This window comes from Octopus sinensis, linkage group LG28, assembly GCF_006345805.1.
Source record: "Octopus sinensis linkage group LG28, ASM634580v1, whole genome shotgun sequence".
Taxonomy (NCBI): domain Eukaryota; kingdom Metazoa; phylum Mollusca; class Cephalopoda; order Octopoda; family Octopodidae; genus Octopus; species Octopus sinensis.
The window spans coordinates 4,383,651-4,401,827 of record NC_043024.1 but is presented as its reverse complement, the minus strand read 5'-3'; the positions used below and the strand labels follow the sequence as shown (position 1 = coordinate 4,401,827).

Sequence of the window (18,177 nt, the reverse complement as noted above, 5' to 3'; positions counted from 1 at the left end):
AGCCATTTTATTTCACTTTGCAATAAGTCCACTCAGGTGTCAAAACTGAGTTTCACCTGTAATTCAAAGGGCCGGTCTTCTCACCATCCGTGTCATGCTGTGCTTCACTGAAGACTATATCAAGGCTCCCCATGTCTGTGGAATACTCAGCCAGTTGCATGTTAATTCCATGAGCAGGCTTTTCAGTTGAATGGCTAAACTAAAACACAGAGTGTCAGCTACTGTGGCCATGCTGGAGTACTTCTCTTAGAGATTCCATTTAAAAATACCAATTTTTAAGAAAGTGACGAGGAAACAAATTCGATGGGGTACATTTAAGTACTTACCCCAGACGAATTTATAGTTATTCTATCAGAATTAATTAGGCAAGTTTCCTCTTATTGTGCAGTAATTAAATTAGATTACGATGATAATACTTTTTAGATCGTTTAGATTACGATTACATACGAATTTGTTGTCACAATTTTTTTCCGAGAAGTTGGAGTCCAGAAGAATTTCGGGTAAATTTTGATATTTTCACCCACAAATTTTCATAAAGACAAACAAAAAAACTCAGATTTTTTGCATGGAATCAAGTACCCTGACCTTACAATGTGCTGCAAACTCCTTCATTTTGCTTGGAAAAAGTGGGGCAGACCCCTTTACCCCTGGGTAAAGGGGTAAATATATATATTTTTTTTCAGTGGATGCTGATGATGATATATATATATACACACACACACATATATGTGTGTGTGTGCATACATACATATATACTTGAAGCACACAGCATAAACTGTGAACTGGTTAGCATTAGGAGAATACACCCAAAAAAACCCAAACAAATCAGATTGGAACCTAGTGCAGCATCATGGTTTGCCAGCTCATGTCACACTGTGCCACCCATGCCAGTAAAAAAAAAAATTTCACTAAAGGATGATGATGATAAGAGCGACAATGATGAAAACACATAGACAAAATCAACTTCAGTGTAACCTTTTATTCATTATTCCCATTTCTTTATTCTCTCAAAACAAATTGCTCAAAAGTCCAGAGCAATCATCTTCAGAAATCAAAGGCATTGTTGATATACTTCCATATATATACATGACATTCATGAATTTGATGTTGACATTATTGAAATTGAAGTCGATAACATCATATTTGAAGAGATAAAAATAGCCCAGTCTTTCAGCAGAAAAAAATAGCCATAATTGTTGTAATAAAGATTAATACTGAATGGTTGCACTTTTGTGTGAATACTCACATGTGTACATAAATGGCGTTTTTGAGAGAATGATTTACCATAGATATCACAATGATATAGTTTCTGTCCTGCACTGGTGTTTAGTTAGGACACTTCTTCCAGAGAATGATTTACCATAGATATCACAATGATATGGTTTCTGTCCTGCACTGGTGTTTAGTTAGGACACTTCTTCCAGAGAATGATTTACCATAGATATCACAATGATATGGTTTCTGTCCTGCACTGGTGTTTAGTTAGGACACTTCTTCCAGAGAATGATTTACCATAGATATCACAATGATATGGTTTCTGTCCTGCACTGGTGTTTAGTTAGGACACTTCTTCCAGAGAATGATTTACCATAGATATCACAATGATATGGTTTCTGTCCTGCACTGGTGTTTAGTTAGGACACTTCTTCCAGAGAATGATTTACCATAGATATCACAATGATATGGTTTCTGTCCTGCACTGGTGTTTAGTTAGGACACTTCTTCCAGAGAATGATTTACCACATATATCGCAATGTGGTTTCTATCTTGTATGAATACGTTTATGTTTTATCAAATCACTATTACAAGAAAATGATTTACCACAGACATCACAATGATATAGCTTCTCTCCTGTATGAATACGCTTATGGACAGTCAAGTCACTCTTACAAAAAAATGATTTACCACAGACATCACAACGATATGGCTTCTCTCCTGTATGAACACGTTTATGTTTAGTCAAGTCACCATTAAACGAAAATGATTTACCACAGACATCACAACGATATGGCTTCTCTCCTGTATGAACACGTTTATGGAGAGTCAAGCCACTCTTAGAAGAAAATGATTTACCACAGATATCACAATGATATGGCTTCTCTCCTGTATGAATACGTTTATGTTTAGTCAAGTCACAATTACAAGAAAATGATTTACAACAGACATCACAATGATATGGCTTCTCTCCTGTATGAATACGCCTATGGACAGTCAAGTCACTCTTACAAGAAAATGATTTACCACAGATATCACAATGATATGGCTTCTCTCCTGTATGAATACGTTTATGTTTAGTCAAGTCACCATTAAACGAAAATGATTTACCACAGACATCACAACGATATGGCTTCTCTCCTGTATGAACACGTTTATGGAGAGTCAAGCCACTCTTACAAGAAAATGATTTACCACAGATATCACAATGATATGGCTTCTTTCCCGTATGAATACGTTTGTGTGCTGTTAAGGTACTATTGTGAGAAAATGATTTGCCACAGATATCACAACGATATGGCTTCTCTCCTGTATGAATACGTTTATGTTTAGTCAAGTCACTATTACAAGAAAATGATTTACCACAGATATCACAATGATATGGCTTCTCTCCTGTATGAACACGTTTATGGACAGTCAAGCTACTATTACAAGAAAATGATTTGCCACAGATATGACAACGATATGGCTTCTCTCCTGTATGAATACGTTTATGTTCAGTCAATGCACTATTACAAGAAAATGATTTACCACAGATATCACAATGATATGGCTTCTCTCCTGTATGAACACGTTTATGTTTAGTCAAGTCACTATTACAAGAAAATGATTTACCACAGATATCACAACGATATGGCTTCTCTCCTGTATGAATACGTTTGTGCCTAGTCAAATGACTATTATGAGAAAATGATTTACCACAAATATCACAGTGATATGGCTTCTCTCCTGTATGAATACGTTTGTGAATGGTCCAGTGACTTTTTCGAAAGAATGATTTACCACAGATATCACAACGATATGGTTTCTCTCTTGTATCAGAGTTTTTAGGTTCAGTTAAATTATTCATTATGACAGGATAATTTGTCATATGTATCACAATAATACTGTTTGTTTCCTTTCTATGAATATGTTTGTGTCCATTTGCATCACTATTTTCAGGGAATAATTTAATGCTATGTTTCTTTCATCTGTGATCTTAGTACCTAAATCAACAGGTGAAAATTGTCAACTCGTTTGTAAAGTTATCCAAACTTGTAAGGCAATCACCTCCTCTATATTCCAGACAGTGAAGACAAGAAATATATTTCGCTGTTGTTTGTCATAGATTATATTTATATAGAAACGTTGATGTATGGATGAAGGCTCCTTATAAATATATCGTCTTCCTTTAGTTGATGAAAGTTGATAAAAATATCAAAGGCACATCTGAACGAAGTAATTTCTTTTATGACAACATGATGTGATATTCTGAAATAGAAAAAGAAACAGTAAGATAAAGAGGATAGTCAAGTGACATAGTAATTCAACATTGTAAATATTACAACATGAACACTGTCAGACATTTAATGTCAATGTTTACAGGGGTCAGAGTTCATTGAGGCGTTGAAACATTGGTATACCCACACAAGTTTACTACACACTTCACCTTTACAACCATTCAGAAAAATGTTTGATTTAAGACTTCATGTTGCCCGACCGGAATTCCCTTCTCTGGACCAGCTCGCTAGGTAGCCAGCAATGAAGGTCCCTGTCTTCATGTTGTCTACGATGAGCCCATGGTCAGTGCCCTACACATCATTAGGATCTTTTCGCTTTGACTTGCAGATTTTAAAAATAATTTCTATGTAACTAAACAATTTTAAACTTCCTATAATGGTAGAATGTGTTTATAAAACATCTTTTTCTCTTGGCTTTCTTGAGAAAATTCTGTCGTTTGTAACATATTTGTTGTTTAAATTCTTGCATTTCGGCAATTTCAACCAATGAATGACGTCTATAGAGGTGAAAACGATTTCTGCCGTAACATTTTCTGGCGGCGTCATAATTATGAGCCTAGTATCGATCTATTTCATTTGAATCTGTTTTAGGGTTAGGGTATCTTTCTTTCTTCAGAAATGTAAATAAACCCAATCTGTTTCTAAAACGAATATATAATATGTAACGGACATTTTCATATGACGCCGCCAGTAAATGTTACGGCAGAAATCGTTTTCACCTCAATAGACGTCATTGATTGGTTGAAATTGCCGAAATGCAAGAAATTAAACAACAAATATGTTTCAAACTACAGAATTTTCTTAAGAAGCCAAGAAAGATGTTTTATAAACACATTCTACCAGAATACGAAGTTTAAAAGTGTTTAGTTATCTAGAAATTACTTTAAAAATCTGCCGGTCAAAGTGAAAAGATCGCATCATTACTCTCAAAGTTCAAATAACATCAAGGTCGCCTTTCATCATTTCCAGGTAGAAAAAATAAGAAGCAATCAAGTACTAGGTTCCATGTAATTCACTTATGCCCTCCCGCCAATTTTCAGGTCAAAAGCACAAATGATTATTATTTTAATTATCAAAAGATTACTATTGTCATCATCATTATTATTTTCTTTACACAGAATGGAACGAAATACAAAGCCAACCTCGGCGGAAAGTCCTGAGTTCAAACACGGATGAGATCGACTTTGTCTTTCATCTCTTTCGGACCAAAAAACGGGACCCATGCAATCGACTTATCGCTCGTATTAAAGATTGCTGACCCTGGACCAGTTTTGAAATCATCATCATCATTACTATTATTTATATAACATTACAGTAAATCTTTATCAACTTACCGTTTTATCAATGCCTCATAAACGACAGGATAACATATATTAATGTGGAATTCTTCAATCGGACTCCTCACATTCTACTAATTAATTACGCTGTTTTATTCTCATTTTACCAATTAATTTCAGTTCTATCACATGTAACAGTCGGTCATTGTATTTTATAAACAACAAATCAACATTTCAGTTTGGAAGTTATTAATTAAGTCGAAGAAATATATTTTCCAAATTTTGTTAGGTTTTCGCTTCGAAAATAATAATAATATGTAATTATTTACCTTATTATTATTACCATTACAGCCGTAAAGTAAATCTTCATCAACTTACCGTTTTATCAATGCCTGCCTCATTACAACGGACAACGTTAATTAATGTAGTATTCTTCAATCGGTTTTCTCTCATTTTACTAATTAATTATGCCACATTACTCTCATTTTATGAATTAATTTCCTTTATATCACATGTAAAAGTCGATCATAGGTTTTCATAAATAACAGATCAACATTTCAGTTTGGAAGTTATTAATTAAGACGAGCAAATATATTTTCCTAATTGTTGTCAGGTTCCCGCTTCGAAAAATAATTCCTGTAACATCGAGAGGTTCACAGAATTCTATTATTTACATTATTATTAGTAGTATTATCAACACTATTACAGCCTTAAAGTAAATCTTTGTCAACTTACCGAATTCACAAATAAACAGCGACTCAGTGATCGGTAATTAAGCAGCTTAATTAGCTTTTTTGGCCACGTAGTTGATGTGGTGTAGAAGTTGTTTCCCCTGATATAATTGTATTTCCTTAATTCTCCAATAGAGAGCGCTACTGACTCGTTCCGGTTTTTCTTTTTACTTTGTCCCATTCTGTCAATAACTTCATCTTCAAGTTCTTTTAAAATTCTCACCAGATTATTTTAAGAAAGTGTACTTGTATATTCTACCCTATGACCGTTTCCAGCACAAAACTTCATCCCGTCGCAGACCCTGGAGAAAGAGGCCGTCTTTAACCTGTGACATCATGTCCCACTTAGGGTCCTTTCCTGTCGCCAACCCCACTTCTTTCCCGCCATACACAGACTCCAGCTTTTATATATATATAGATAATTCTCAATTTTTTTTGTTTTTGCATCTCTCTTCCCTTGCCTACACTAGGCAATGACTTTCCCAACATGTCAAATCAAGCTGTAGAGAGTATATTTATTGCTTCAGCTTATCCTTATACCTAAGGCTAGGCTGTCATGATATCCCTCTATTTGTTGGACACACTGAAGAATTTTTGTAATGCAGTCATTTTCCATCTCGAAAACATGTTCTAACCATCTACACTGAATCCTCATCAGTATACAAGTGAGACCATAAACCGTGTCCTCGACATGGGATGTAGCCAGTCCACTTATGCATACCTTTCCTTCTTGGGACACAAAACTCTACTAGTGAAGACCTGTTGAGGCAAGTGAGAATCGAAATAGATCAACATCAATGGAAACTGCAGCTGTGATACCAGTGCCGGTGGTACGTAAGAGAACCATCCGAATGTGGCCGTTGCCACCGCCGCTCCAACTGGCCTCGTGCTGGTGGCACGTATAAAGCACCATCCGTTCATGGCCATTGCCAGCCTCGCTTGGCCCCTCATGCCGGTGACACATAAAAAGCACCCACTACACTCACAGAGTGGTTGGCATCAGGAAGGGCATCCAGCCGTAGAAACATTGCCAGACCAGACTGGGCCTGGTGCAGCCTTCAGGCTTTCCAGACCCAAATTGAACCGTCCAACCCATGCTAGCATGGAAAGCGGACACTAAACGATGATGGACATATTACACTTTTCTAAGATTTTCACATTAGACTGACATCATGTTCACACACACACACACATCAAATTAAATCCCAAACCAAAAGAGCTACTACTGGTTTCATGTTAGCATGATACTTGCAGAGGGATATTTATAAAACACACCATGTATCTTAAGGGCATACAGCCAAATCTGGAGCAGTACTCTGGCTTGACAGCTCTTGTAACACTTTCCCACCTGATCCTGCATAGAAAACCTTAAAGGAGGATGATGATGATGATGATGAAGAAAGCACAACAAAGACAAAATTAATATCACTCAAAACTTTTATTCCTTATTCCCATTCCTTTATTCTCTCATAACAAATTCCTCAAAAATCCAGCACAATCCTCTCCAGAAACCAAAGTCATCTCTGTGTTGATATATTTAGATATATAAATGATATTGAAGTTGAGATTCATGAATTTCATGTTGACATCCAAGAAACTGAAGCTGATGATGTCAAGCTTGAAGAGGGATAAACCCTGTCTTTTAGCAGACAAAATATTCATAATCGCTGTCCTGTTGTAATAAATTTTAATACTGATACGGTTACACTTGTGTATGAATACTCACATGTGTACTTGAGAGGCCTTTTTGAGAGAATGACTCACCACAGATGTCACAAGGATCTGGCTTCCCTTCTGTATGAATATCCTTGTGACCAGTTAAAAAATTATTTTCAGCATTTGATTTACCACAGATGTTACAGTGATATGGATTATCCCCAATTTTGACTATGTTTGTTACTCTTGCTAGAGAATGATTCACCAGATATCACAATCATCTGGCTGGTCCCCTTTATGTGTACGTTTGTGTCTAGACAAGACCCAACTTTGGGAGAATGATTCACCAGATATCACAATCATGTGGCTTGTCCCCTGTATGTGTACGTTTGTGTCCAGACAAGATTCCACTTTGAGAGAATGAGTTACCACAGATATCACAGTGATATGGTTTCTCACTTGTATGAATACGTTTGTGTTGTGTTAACGAACTACTTTGAGGAAATGATTTACTACAGATATTACAATGATATCGCTTCTCTCCTGTATGAATACGTTTGTGATAAGTCAAATGACTACTTGTTGGGAATGATTTATCACAGATATTACAATGATATGGCCTCTCTCCTGTATGAATACGTTTGTGATAAGTTAAATTGCTACCCTCAGCAAATGATTTGCCACAGATATTACAATGATACGGCTTCTCTCCTGTATGAATACGTTTGTGTTTAATCAAGTCGCTACTTCCAGAAAATGATCTACCACAGATATTACAATGATATGGCTTCTCACCTGTATGAGTACGTTTATGTTTAGGTATGTCGCCACCTTGAGAGAATGATTTACCAGATATCACACTGATATGGTTTTTCCCCAGTATGAATACGTTTGTGACGAGTGAGTGTTGTTTCTAGGAAATGATTTACTGCAGATATCACATTGGTATGGATTTTCCCCAGTATGAATGCGTCTGTGATAAGTCAAAGCACCACTTTGAGAGAATGATTTACCACAGATATCACATTGATATGGTTTTCCCCCAGTATGAATATGTTTGTGACGAGTGACAGTGTTATAACTGGAAAATGATTTACCACAGATATCACACTGGTATGGATTTTCCCCAGTATGAATGTGTCTGTGATAAGTCAAAGCACCACTTTGAGAGAATGATTTACCACAGATATCACATTGATATGGTTTTCCCCCAGTATGAATATGTTTGTGACGAGTGACAGTGTTATTACTGGAAAATGATTTACAACAGATATCACACTGGTATGGATTTTCCCCAGTATGAATGCGTCTGTGATAAGTCAAAGCACCACTTTGAGAGAATGATTTACCACAGATATCACATTGATATGGTTTTCCCCCAGTATGAATATGTTTGTGACGAGTGACAGTGTTATTACTGGAAAATGATTTACCACAGATATCACACTGGTATGGATTTTCCACAGTATGAATGCGTTTGTGACAAGTCAATTGATTATTTCTAGTGAACGATTTATCACAGATATTACAATGAAATGGCTTCTCTTCTGCATGTGTGTATGTGTGTTTAGTCAGGGCATTACTGTGAGAGAATGACCAACCACAAATATCACAGTGATATGGGTTCACTCCTGTATGAACACGCTTGTGTGATTTCAAGCTACCATTCTGAGAAAATAATTTACCACAGATATCACAATGAAATGGCTTCTCTCCTGTATGTGTGAATGTGTGTTTCGTCAAGGCACTCCTGTGAGAGAATGAACCGCCACAAATATCACAGCGATATGGTTTTTCCCCAGTATGAACACGTATGTGACTAGCCACGGAACCTCTTTGAGAGAATGATTTACCACAGATATCACAGTGATATGGTTTTTCCCCAGTATGAATACGTATGTGACTTGTCAAGGAACCTCTTTGAGAGAATGATTTACCACAGATATCACACTGATATGGTTTTTCCCCGGTATGAATACGTTTGTGAATAATCAAGAGACTATTGTTAGCAAACGATTTACCACAGATATTACAGTCATATGGCTTTTCTCCTCTCTGTTTACATTTGTGACGACTTAACCTATTTTCAGAAAAATATTTACCACAGAATTTACAATAAAATGGCTTCTCTCCTGTATGGGAGAGTTTATGTTTAGGCAAGTCACTACTTTGAGAAAATGATTTACCACAGATATCACAGTGATATGGTTTTTCCCCAGTATGAATACGTTTGTGCCTAATCAAGAGACTGTTTCCAGAAAATGATTTACCACAGATATTACAATGATACGGCTTCTCTCCTGTATGAATACATTTGTGTTTAATCAAGTCGCTACTTCCAGAAAATGATCTACCACAGATATTACAATGATATGGCTTCTCACCTGTATGAGTACGTTTATGTTTAGGTATGTCGCCACCTTGAGAGAATGATTTACCACAGATATCACACTGATATGGTTTTTCCCCAGTATGAATACGTTTGTGACGAGTGAGAGTGTTGTTTCTAGGAAATGATTTACTGCAGATATCACATTGGTATGGATTTTCCCCAGTATGAATGCGTCTGTGATAAGTTAAAGCACCACTTTGAGAGAATGATTTACCACAGATATCACATTGATATGGTTTTCCCCCAGTATGAATATGTTTGTGACGAGTGACAGTGTTATAACTGGAAAATGATTTACCACAGATATCAAACTGGTATGGATTTTCCCCAGTATGAATGCGTCTGTGATAAGTCAAAGCACCACTTTGAGAGAATGATTTACCACAGATATCACATTGATATGGTTTTCCCCCAGTATGAATATGTTTGTGACGAGTGACAGTGTTATTACTGGAAAATGATTTACAACAGGTATCACACTGGTATGGTTTTTCCCCAGTATGAATACGTTTGTGACGAGTGACAGTGTTATTACTGGAAAATGATTTACCACAGATATCACACTGGTATGGATTTTCCACAGTATGAATGCGTTTGTGACAAGTCAATTGATTATTTCTAGTGAACGATTTATCACAGATATTACAATGAAATGGCTTCTCTTCTGCATGTGTGTATGTGTGTTTAGTCAGGGCATTACTGTGAGAGAATGACCAACCACAAATATCACAGTGATATGGTTTCACTCCTGTATGAACACGCTTGTGTGATTTCAAGCTATTCAAGCATTTGAAAAATAATTTACCACAGATATCACAATGAAATGGCTTCTCTCCTGTATGTGTGAATGTGTGTTTCGTCAAGGCACTCCTGTGAGAGAATGAACCGCCACAAATATCACAGCGATATGGTTTTTCCCCAGTATGAACACGTATGTGACTAGCCACGGAACCTCTTTGAGAGAATGATTTACCACAGATATCACAGTGATATGGTTTTTCCCCAGTATGAATACGTATGTGACTTGTCAAGGAACCTCTTTGAGAGAATGATTTACCACAGATATCACACTGATATGGTTTTTCCCCGGTATGAATACGTTTGTGAATAATCAAGAGACTATTGTTAGCAAACGATTTACCACAGATATTACAGTCATATGGCTTTTCTCCTCTCTGTTTACATTTGTGACGACTTAACCTATTTTCAGAAAAATATTTACCACAGAATTTACAATAAAATGGCTTCTCTCCTGTATGGGAGAGTTTATGTTTAGGCAAGTCACTACTTTGAGAAAATGATTTACCACAGATATCACAGTGATATGGTTTTTCCCCAGTATGAATACGTTTGTGCCTAATCAAGAGACTGTTTCCAGAAAATGATTTACCACAGAAATCACACTGATATGGTTTTTCCCCTGTATGAATACATTTGTGACAAGTCAATTCACTATTTCTAGAGAATGATTTACCACAGATACTACAATGGAATGGTTTTTCTCCTGTATGAGTAAGTCTGTGCCTAGTCAATTGACTACTTTGAGAGAATGATTTACCACAAATATCACAGTGATATGGTTTCTCTCCTGTATGAACACGTTTGTGAATAGCCAACTGACTATTTCCAAAGTATGATTTATCACAGATATCACAATGATATGGCTTCTCTCCTGTATGTGTACATTTGTGTTTAGGCAAGTCACTACTTTCAGAGAATGATTTACCACAGATATTACAATGACATAGTTTTTCACCAGTATGAATACGTTTGTGCCTAATCAAGAGACTGTTTGCAGAAAATGATCTGCCACAGATATTGCAATGATGTGGCCTTTTTGGTTTAGTTAAATCATTCATCGTGAGATAATAATCTTTCATACATAACACAATGGTAGTTCTTTTTGCATTTCTAAGAGTGTTTGTGTTCAGATGTGTCAGAGAATAATTTAGTGTTATGTTTCTCTAATCAGTGATCTTACTTAATATCTAAAACAGAAGATGTAAACTCTTTTGTAAAGGTATCCAAGATTAATTAACCTGGAAATTATTAATCTCTACATTCCAGACAGTGAAGACAAAAGAACGTTGCTGTTAAATACAATGTCCAGAAGAAGTATTTTCCCATCACTTGTTGAAGATTTATACAAAGAAGTTGATGCGTTGATGAATGTGTCTTATGAATATATGGTCTTCCTTTAATTGATGAAAGTCAATCAAAATATCAGAGGTACATCTGAATTAAGAAATTTCTTTTACGTCAATAGGATGTTATATTCTGAAATAGAAAAAAAAGAAGCAGTGAGATAAAGAGAATCATTAAACGACATAGTAATTCAACATTGCAAATCTTACAACATCAACACTGTCATCCATTTAATGTCTATGTTTGCAGGGGTCAGAATCCATTGAGGCTGTAAAAATCCTGGTAAAACACTCACAGAAGCCTGGTGCAGGCTTCCGTCTGGTCGGTTCCTCTCAAACTATCCCACTCACACCAGCATGGAAGGTGGACATTAAACAATGATGATAATGATATAAATATCTACATATGATATGCTTCCTCCAGTTTCCATCAACCACATCCACTCACAAGGTTTTAGTTGACCCAAGGCCATCAGGGGAGACACTTACCCAAACTGCAAGCATGGGTTGGGTAGCAAACTTCTTACCTCATAGCCACACCTGCTCCCAGCATCGACTGATGCTGGTGGCACATAAAAAGCACCCAGTACATTCTGTGGTTGGCATTAGGAAGGGCATCTAGCAGTAGAAACCATTGTAAAGATGACATTGCAGCCTGACCCAGCCCTGCACATTTCTGCTTCTCTGCAGACATTAAACAATGACAACGAGGAAGATGATGACGTTATGTTCTTTTACTTGTTTCTGTCATTTGACTGCGGCCATGCTGGAGCATGTATACATATACATAAGATATATTTAGAAAGGGAGAGAGAGAAGGAGAGATACGCATGCACACATCTATAGTTTTACACAGCAAGCACAATAACCTCAAAAATTTAAGATGCTCAACAATAAACAAGAGAAAGTCGTAACATTCAAACCGGCCATATCTGGCCAAAATATTTAACCTGTTATATATTGAAACTGACGAGATCTCACCTTTCATCTCAGCCCTACCATGTCGTTCTAAAACTAAAAAATCACATCACCAAAATCTCTAAACTACAAGATAATGCATGATTAATTCAAACCATTTTAAATAAACAAACATCACATTTGACAGAATAATCTGAACACTAAAGGGTTAAAAACATTCGCAGGTTTGTTGTATGAAGCTCGTTTCTCAACCACATAGTTCTAGGTTCAGTCCCAGGACATGACAAATTGGGCACAACGTTTCTACTACACGCTTGGGCTGACCAAAGTCTTGTGAGTGGATTTGGTAAACGCAATTTGAAAAAAGCCGATCCTGCATACATATACACATATATATCAATGTGTGTGTTTTTCCGCCCAACCCTCACTCACTGCTTGAAAACCGATGTTGGTGACTATGAGGAAAGAAAACTGGGTTAATATAGGGCGTAACAAATATCAGAAAATCAAAAAAAAAATGTGTGTAATAGGTGTAAAACAACTTCCTATGAACGAATATGAAAAAAAAAATTCGCGCACGCGAAAGGGGGGTGGGGGAGAGGCCTCGGAAAATTCACATCGGGAAGTTCCGAAAGCGTCTGAGGGGCTGACCCGGGCACCAAAACAAAAAAAAATAGTGTAATATGTGTAAAACAACTTGCTCTAAAAAAATATGAAAAAAAAAATGCGCTCTCGAGAAAGAGGGGTGGGGGAGAGGCCTCGGAATATTTATATCGGGAATTTCCGAAAGCGTCTGAACGGGCACAAAAACAAAAACAAAAACAGCGTAATAGGTGTAAAACAACTTGCTCTAAACGACTATCATGAAAAAAATGCGCGCTCGCGAAAGGGGGTGGGGGAGAGGCTTCGGAAATTTCACATCTTCAGTCCACGGCCTTTAAACTAAGAAAAAATAGTGTAATTGGTGTAAAACTACTTGTTCTAAACGAGTATCAAGAACACACACTCACACATGAATCATAAACTCCGTATTTCGCAAAAAAAAAAAAAAAATAGAAGAAAAATTCTGGAAAAAGTGAAGAAATGTTGGATCTCATTCCTTGGTTAAAGCTATTTTAAACATTAAATTTATGCTTTTCTTTGAAATAGTTCAGATATATGCAATTCTTCTCACTTATTAAGATGCATTTATCAGAAAAAAAGAGACAGAAAAAATTATTATTTTGTGTCAATCCTTCCCTAATTATCCTTTATTAATTAGTTTTGGCGTGTATTTTTTTCCCAAATTTATTTTTCACCTTTACAACACTGTTTAGTAAAGCAATTAATTATCTTTATAATTTGCATATTTGACTTATTAATCAAAATTCTCTAGATGTAATATATACTAAGTAATGCATCCTTCATTTATGTGTTCCGTTCTGTATTATGCATGCGTGACTGTTTGTATGTAAGTGTGTTTAACTGTGCACATGAATGTGAATATTAAAGAACATATTTATTTACTATGATTGTTATTTTCAGAACAAATAAATCTTTTGGCTGTTATGTTATTGATGTTATTATTATTGTTAGTTAAAGGGTGGTGACTTGGCTGAATATTTTGAGTCTTGTAGTATGTAGTTGTGTTAGTCAATATTCTGAGTTCAAATCCAACTCATTTCTTTATCATCATTATCGATGGACCACTCAAAGAGGTATGTATACATTATCATTTTCGTAACATAATTTCTGTAGTATTTCAAGATGTTTCTGACACGTATTTTGATTCACATGGCGGAGATCCAACATTTCTTCACTTTTTCCAGAATTTCTTCTCTTTATTTATTTTTTTTTTTGCGAAATACGGAGTTTATGATTCATGTGTGAGTGTGTGTTCTTGATACTCGTTTAGAACAAGTAGTTTTACACCAATTACACTATTTTTTCTTAGTTTAAAGGCCGTGGACTGAAGATGTGAAATTTCCGAAGCCTCTCCCCCACCCCCCTTTCGCGAGCGCGCATTTTTTTCATGATAGTCGTTTAGAGCAAGTTGTTTTACACCTATTACGCTGTTTTTGTTTTTGTTTTTGTGCCCGGTTCAGACGCTTTCGGAAATTCCCGATATAAATATTCCGAGGCCTCTCCCCCACCCCTCTTTCTCGAGAGCGCATTTTTTTTTTCATATTCGTTTAGAGCAAGTTGTTTTACACATATTACACTATTTTTTTTTTTTGTTTTGGTGCCCGGGTCAGCCCCTCAGACGCTTTCGGAACTTCCCGATGTGAATTTTCCGAGGCCTCTCCCCCACCCCCCTTTCGCGTGCGCGAATTTTTTTTTTCATATTCGTTCATAGGAAGTTGTTTTACACCTATTACACACATTTTTTTTTTTGATTTTCTGATATTTGTTACGCCCTATATTAACATTCTGTGCCGTATGAATATGTCCCTCGTTTCAGAAACAGATTGGCTTTATTTACATTTGTGAAGAAAAAAAGATACCCTTCCCCTAACCCTAACCCTGAAACAGATTGAAATGCAATAGATCGTATTTGTTTAGTGAAATTATTTCTTTTAACTGGTATTACTTAATTAGAGTGGTCCAGGTGCGCGCACTCACGCATCCGCTCTAGCTAGTCGTGACTAGTCGATCCTACAACGACTACGTAGCAAAGTAAATAAAACACAAAATGCATAATTTTTTTTTACACAAAGGAAATGATTTTTTAAAAAGAAAGTAAATAAAACACAAAAACACAAAGTAAATAAAACAAAAACACAAAGTAAGGATCGACTAGCTAGGGCGGATACGCGAGTGCGCGCACCTGGAGCACTCTTCTTAAGTAGTACCCTTTTAACTTACTCAACACATCGAAACAATCAGATATATGGCATGACACATATATAATAGAAATGTTTATATAAATATAATACTTACACAATAAATATATATATATGTGTATATACGCAGAGTGAGTCAACAAGGAAGGTGTGAGAAGAATATATTGTAGTGAAAACTGAACTCAGAGTGGACAAAGAGAGCTTCAAGAGAATTTCTTCCTCATTACAACAAACGTTAATTAATATTTTTCAGGTCTACATAATCAAAAATGCTGCATCTGTTTCTTTAGAAATTTAATTACCAATCGTGTATATATTTGATTGGGTTTTCTCTTAAATATCAGTTGTAAAGTGGAGCCGATCAAGCAATAAAAATGCGTAAGAAACAGGAGCAAGAAAGCCTTTTACGAATTTATGTGAAGCACCTCAGCTCTTAATTAAAAACGGATATTAGAAATAGAGTCATTTCCCCTCGTCTGTTAATTGCTAAATCTTTCCTATTCTGTTTCCTTGTTTAAGAGAGAACCCAATTGAATACACACACGTTTGATAATTAACTGTGTAAAGAAATCCGTACAGTATTCTTTATTAAATTCACCTGCAAAATATAAATCAACGTTTGCAATTAAAAATCTAGAAATTCTCTTGAAGCTGTCATTGTCCACTCAGACTCCAGTCCTCACTGCTTCATCATATTCTCACATTTTCCTCGGTGACTCTCTCTATATATATACATATATTTCTATGTGAGTATTATATTTATTTAAGCATTTCTATTGTATATGTGTCATTTTACGTACATTTGCTTATTCTGACGTGTTGAATAATTAAATTAAAAGAATCTCACTAAACAAAGCCGAAATTATATGAAAGTAAGGCTGACATTCGAATAATTTTGTTTTATTTTCTTTTAGACATTCCGTTCCAGTTTTGGTTATTTCTTACATTGCTTTGTGTCAGTGCAATACCTTGTTTACACAACATTTTCCTTGTAAATCTAAGAATTTATTTAAATGCAGGGAAATTACGATGTAATTACTGAAAAATGGAGAATATATAAAAATTAGATTGTGCACTCGAAATACTGAAACGAAAAGAGGATGGTTGACATGGATCGGCATTTGTGTGAAACATTTTAAAAATGTCTTTATTTTTGCTACTTCTTCTCTGTCATTACAATTTACAACTTATATATATATGGGTACTACTAGCAAAGACTGGACCCGGTGTGCGCTAGCTAGTCGTAAGTAGTCGATCCTACAACGACTTGCGCGTATGCAAATGAGTTGATTTTACAGAATAAAATTAAAGAATTGTTTAAAGAAAATAAATAATTTCTTAGAACAATGGATTTGATTTTTTTACACAAATCAAATAAAATGTGTGTGATATATTCTTTTACTAGTTTTTAGTTTTTGGACAGCATCCATGGTAGGTACATCATTCAGGTATAATATATATATATATTATATATATATATATATATATATAGTGACGTATTTTTGCCATTTCAATATGGCTAACCCCTAAGGGTGGATGCTACTTTAGTTTTTAGCCCCAGGAGGACACACTCCTCCAGCTGGCCATAGACACACTATCTGTGTCCTGTCAGTATTTGCAAAGGGAAGTCATCCTTCCCGTCTTCAACTTATGATACACACGGACTCGAGTTTCGAGGTGTTGACCTCTCGTCAGCGTGTGACAATCATAGTTGTCGCCGAGAATTAGAATTCCTTCACAAATACTTATGCCTTTTTCCAGCGCCCACTGTCGCTGATATTGAAAAAGTGAAATCAAACAATGATAAATATCAAAGTGAGTTATATACAGTAGCGGTAACACATCGTGACGTATTTTTGCCATTTCAATATGGCTAACCCCTAAGGGTGGATGCTACTGTAGTTTTTAGCCCCAGGAGGACACACTCCTCCAGCTGGCCATAGACACACTATCTGTGTCCTGTCAGTATTTGCAAAGGGAAGTCATCCTTCCCGTCTTCAACTTATGATACACACGGACTCGAGTTTCGAGGTATTGACCTCTCGTCAGCGTGTGACAATCATAGTTGTCGCCGAGAATTAGATTTCCTTCACAAATACTTATACTTTTTCCAGCGCCCGTGTGTGTGTGTGTGTGTATATATATGTTTTGTTTATTTTGGTTTGTTTTGATGTTTTCTTGTTTGTTTATTTACACTAAACTACCACCACCACCTTTGTCTTGATCATTAATTAGACCCATTGATTGTCTTCCAACCTATAACACAACTCATTTGCATACGCGCAAGTCGCTGTAGAATCGACTACTTACGACTAGCTAGCGCGTGTGCGCGCACCGGGTCCAGTTTTCGGTAGTAGTTCCATATATATATATATGTATTGTATAGAGGGCATTATTACACATAAATGCCACACGCATTTATGTGTAATAATGCCCTCTATACAATATAAATAAATATTTGCAAAGAAAAAATTTACAGTTTTTTTTCTCTTATTACGTTTTTCACGCTAATTACTTGATAATTTCTTGTTAAGATTTCTTATTAAGATTTTATCCTATTTTTAAATTTATAATATATATATATAAATATATATATATATATATATATATATATATATATATATATAAGTGGGGTACAAAGGAAGTCTTGCCAATAATTTAAAAAGGCAGAAAAGAAAAGAAAAATTAGGAATAATTGTAAAGGATGTGTATTGTGATGAAGAAAACGAACGATTTAAGTAAA

General features: G+C 35.8%; 3 protein-coding genes across 7 annotated transcripts in view; all 3 read right to left on the bottom strand.

The window, feature by feature from the left end:
- Positions 1-12,325, bottom strand: part of LOC118768368 (zinc finger protein 91-like) — a 46,369-nt gene extending 34,044 nt beyond the window's left edge. The window contains exons 1-4 of one of the 4 annotated variants that reach the window (XM_036514699.1): positions 11,307-12,325; positions 10,352-10,970; positions 9,612-10,180; positions 8,411-9,194 (exon numbers count right to left, since the gene is read on the bottom strand). In XM_036514699.1, coding sequence (XP_036370592.1) covers positions 8,411-9,194; positions 9,612-10,180; positions 10,352-10,970; positions 11,307-11,430 — 2,096 coding nt within the window. In that variant the 5' untranslated portion in view covers positions 11,431-12,325. Of the gene's footprint in view, positions 1-7,827; positions 8,296-8,410; positions 10,181-10,351; positions 10,971-11,306 lie in introns of those variants that run through there. The other 3 variants (XM_036514698.1, XM_036514700.1, XM_036514697.1) reach the window with 3 other exon arrangements.
- The window catches only part of LOC118768372 (zinc finger protein 431-like), a 139,436-nt gene that overhangs the window by 34,270 nt on the left and 86,989 nt on the right, over positions 1-18,177 (bottom strand). The window lies entirely within an intron of this gene.
- On the bottom strand, positions 1,755-5,567 carry LOC118768373 (zinc finger protein 716-like). Of its 2 annotated transcripts, none has more exons than XM_036514726.1 (4): positions 5,507-5,567; positions 2,998-3,465; positions 2,456-2,829; positions 1,755-1,951 (listed from the first exon to the last, which is right to left on the bottom strand). In XM_036514726.1, exons 2-4 carry the CDS (start codon positions 3,083-3,085, stop codon positions 1,763-1,765), a joined length of 651 nt encoding a protein of 216 aa, XP_036370619.1. In that variant the 5' UTR covers positions 3,086-3,465; positions 5,507-5,567; the 3' UTR covers positions 1,755-1,762. The 2 variants fall into 2 exon arrangements, with proteins under 2 accessions (XP_036370619.1, XP_036370620.1); XM_036514727.1 differs by lacking the exon at positions 5,507-5,567 and adding an exon at positions 4,829-5,003.

Coding starts and splice junctions, on each gene's coding strand:
- LOC118768373 (XM_036514726.1), bottom strand. CDS start 3,085: ATGACAAATTATCCTGTCATAATGAATAATTTAACTGAACCTAAAAAC. Junction 2,830..2,997: donor ATATCGTTGTGATATCTGTG/GTAAATCATTCT, acceptor GTGATATCTGTG/GTAAATCATTTTCTTGTAAT. Junction 1,952..2,455: donor ATAGTACCTTAACAGCACAC/AAACGTATTCAT, acceptor TTGACTAAACAT/AAACGTGTTCATACAGGAGA.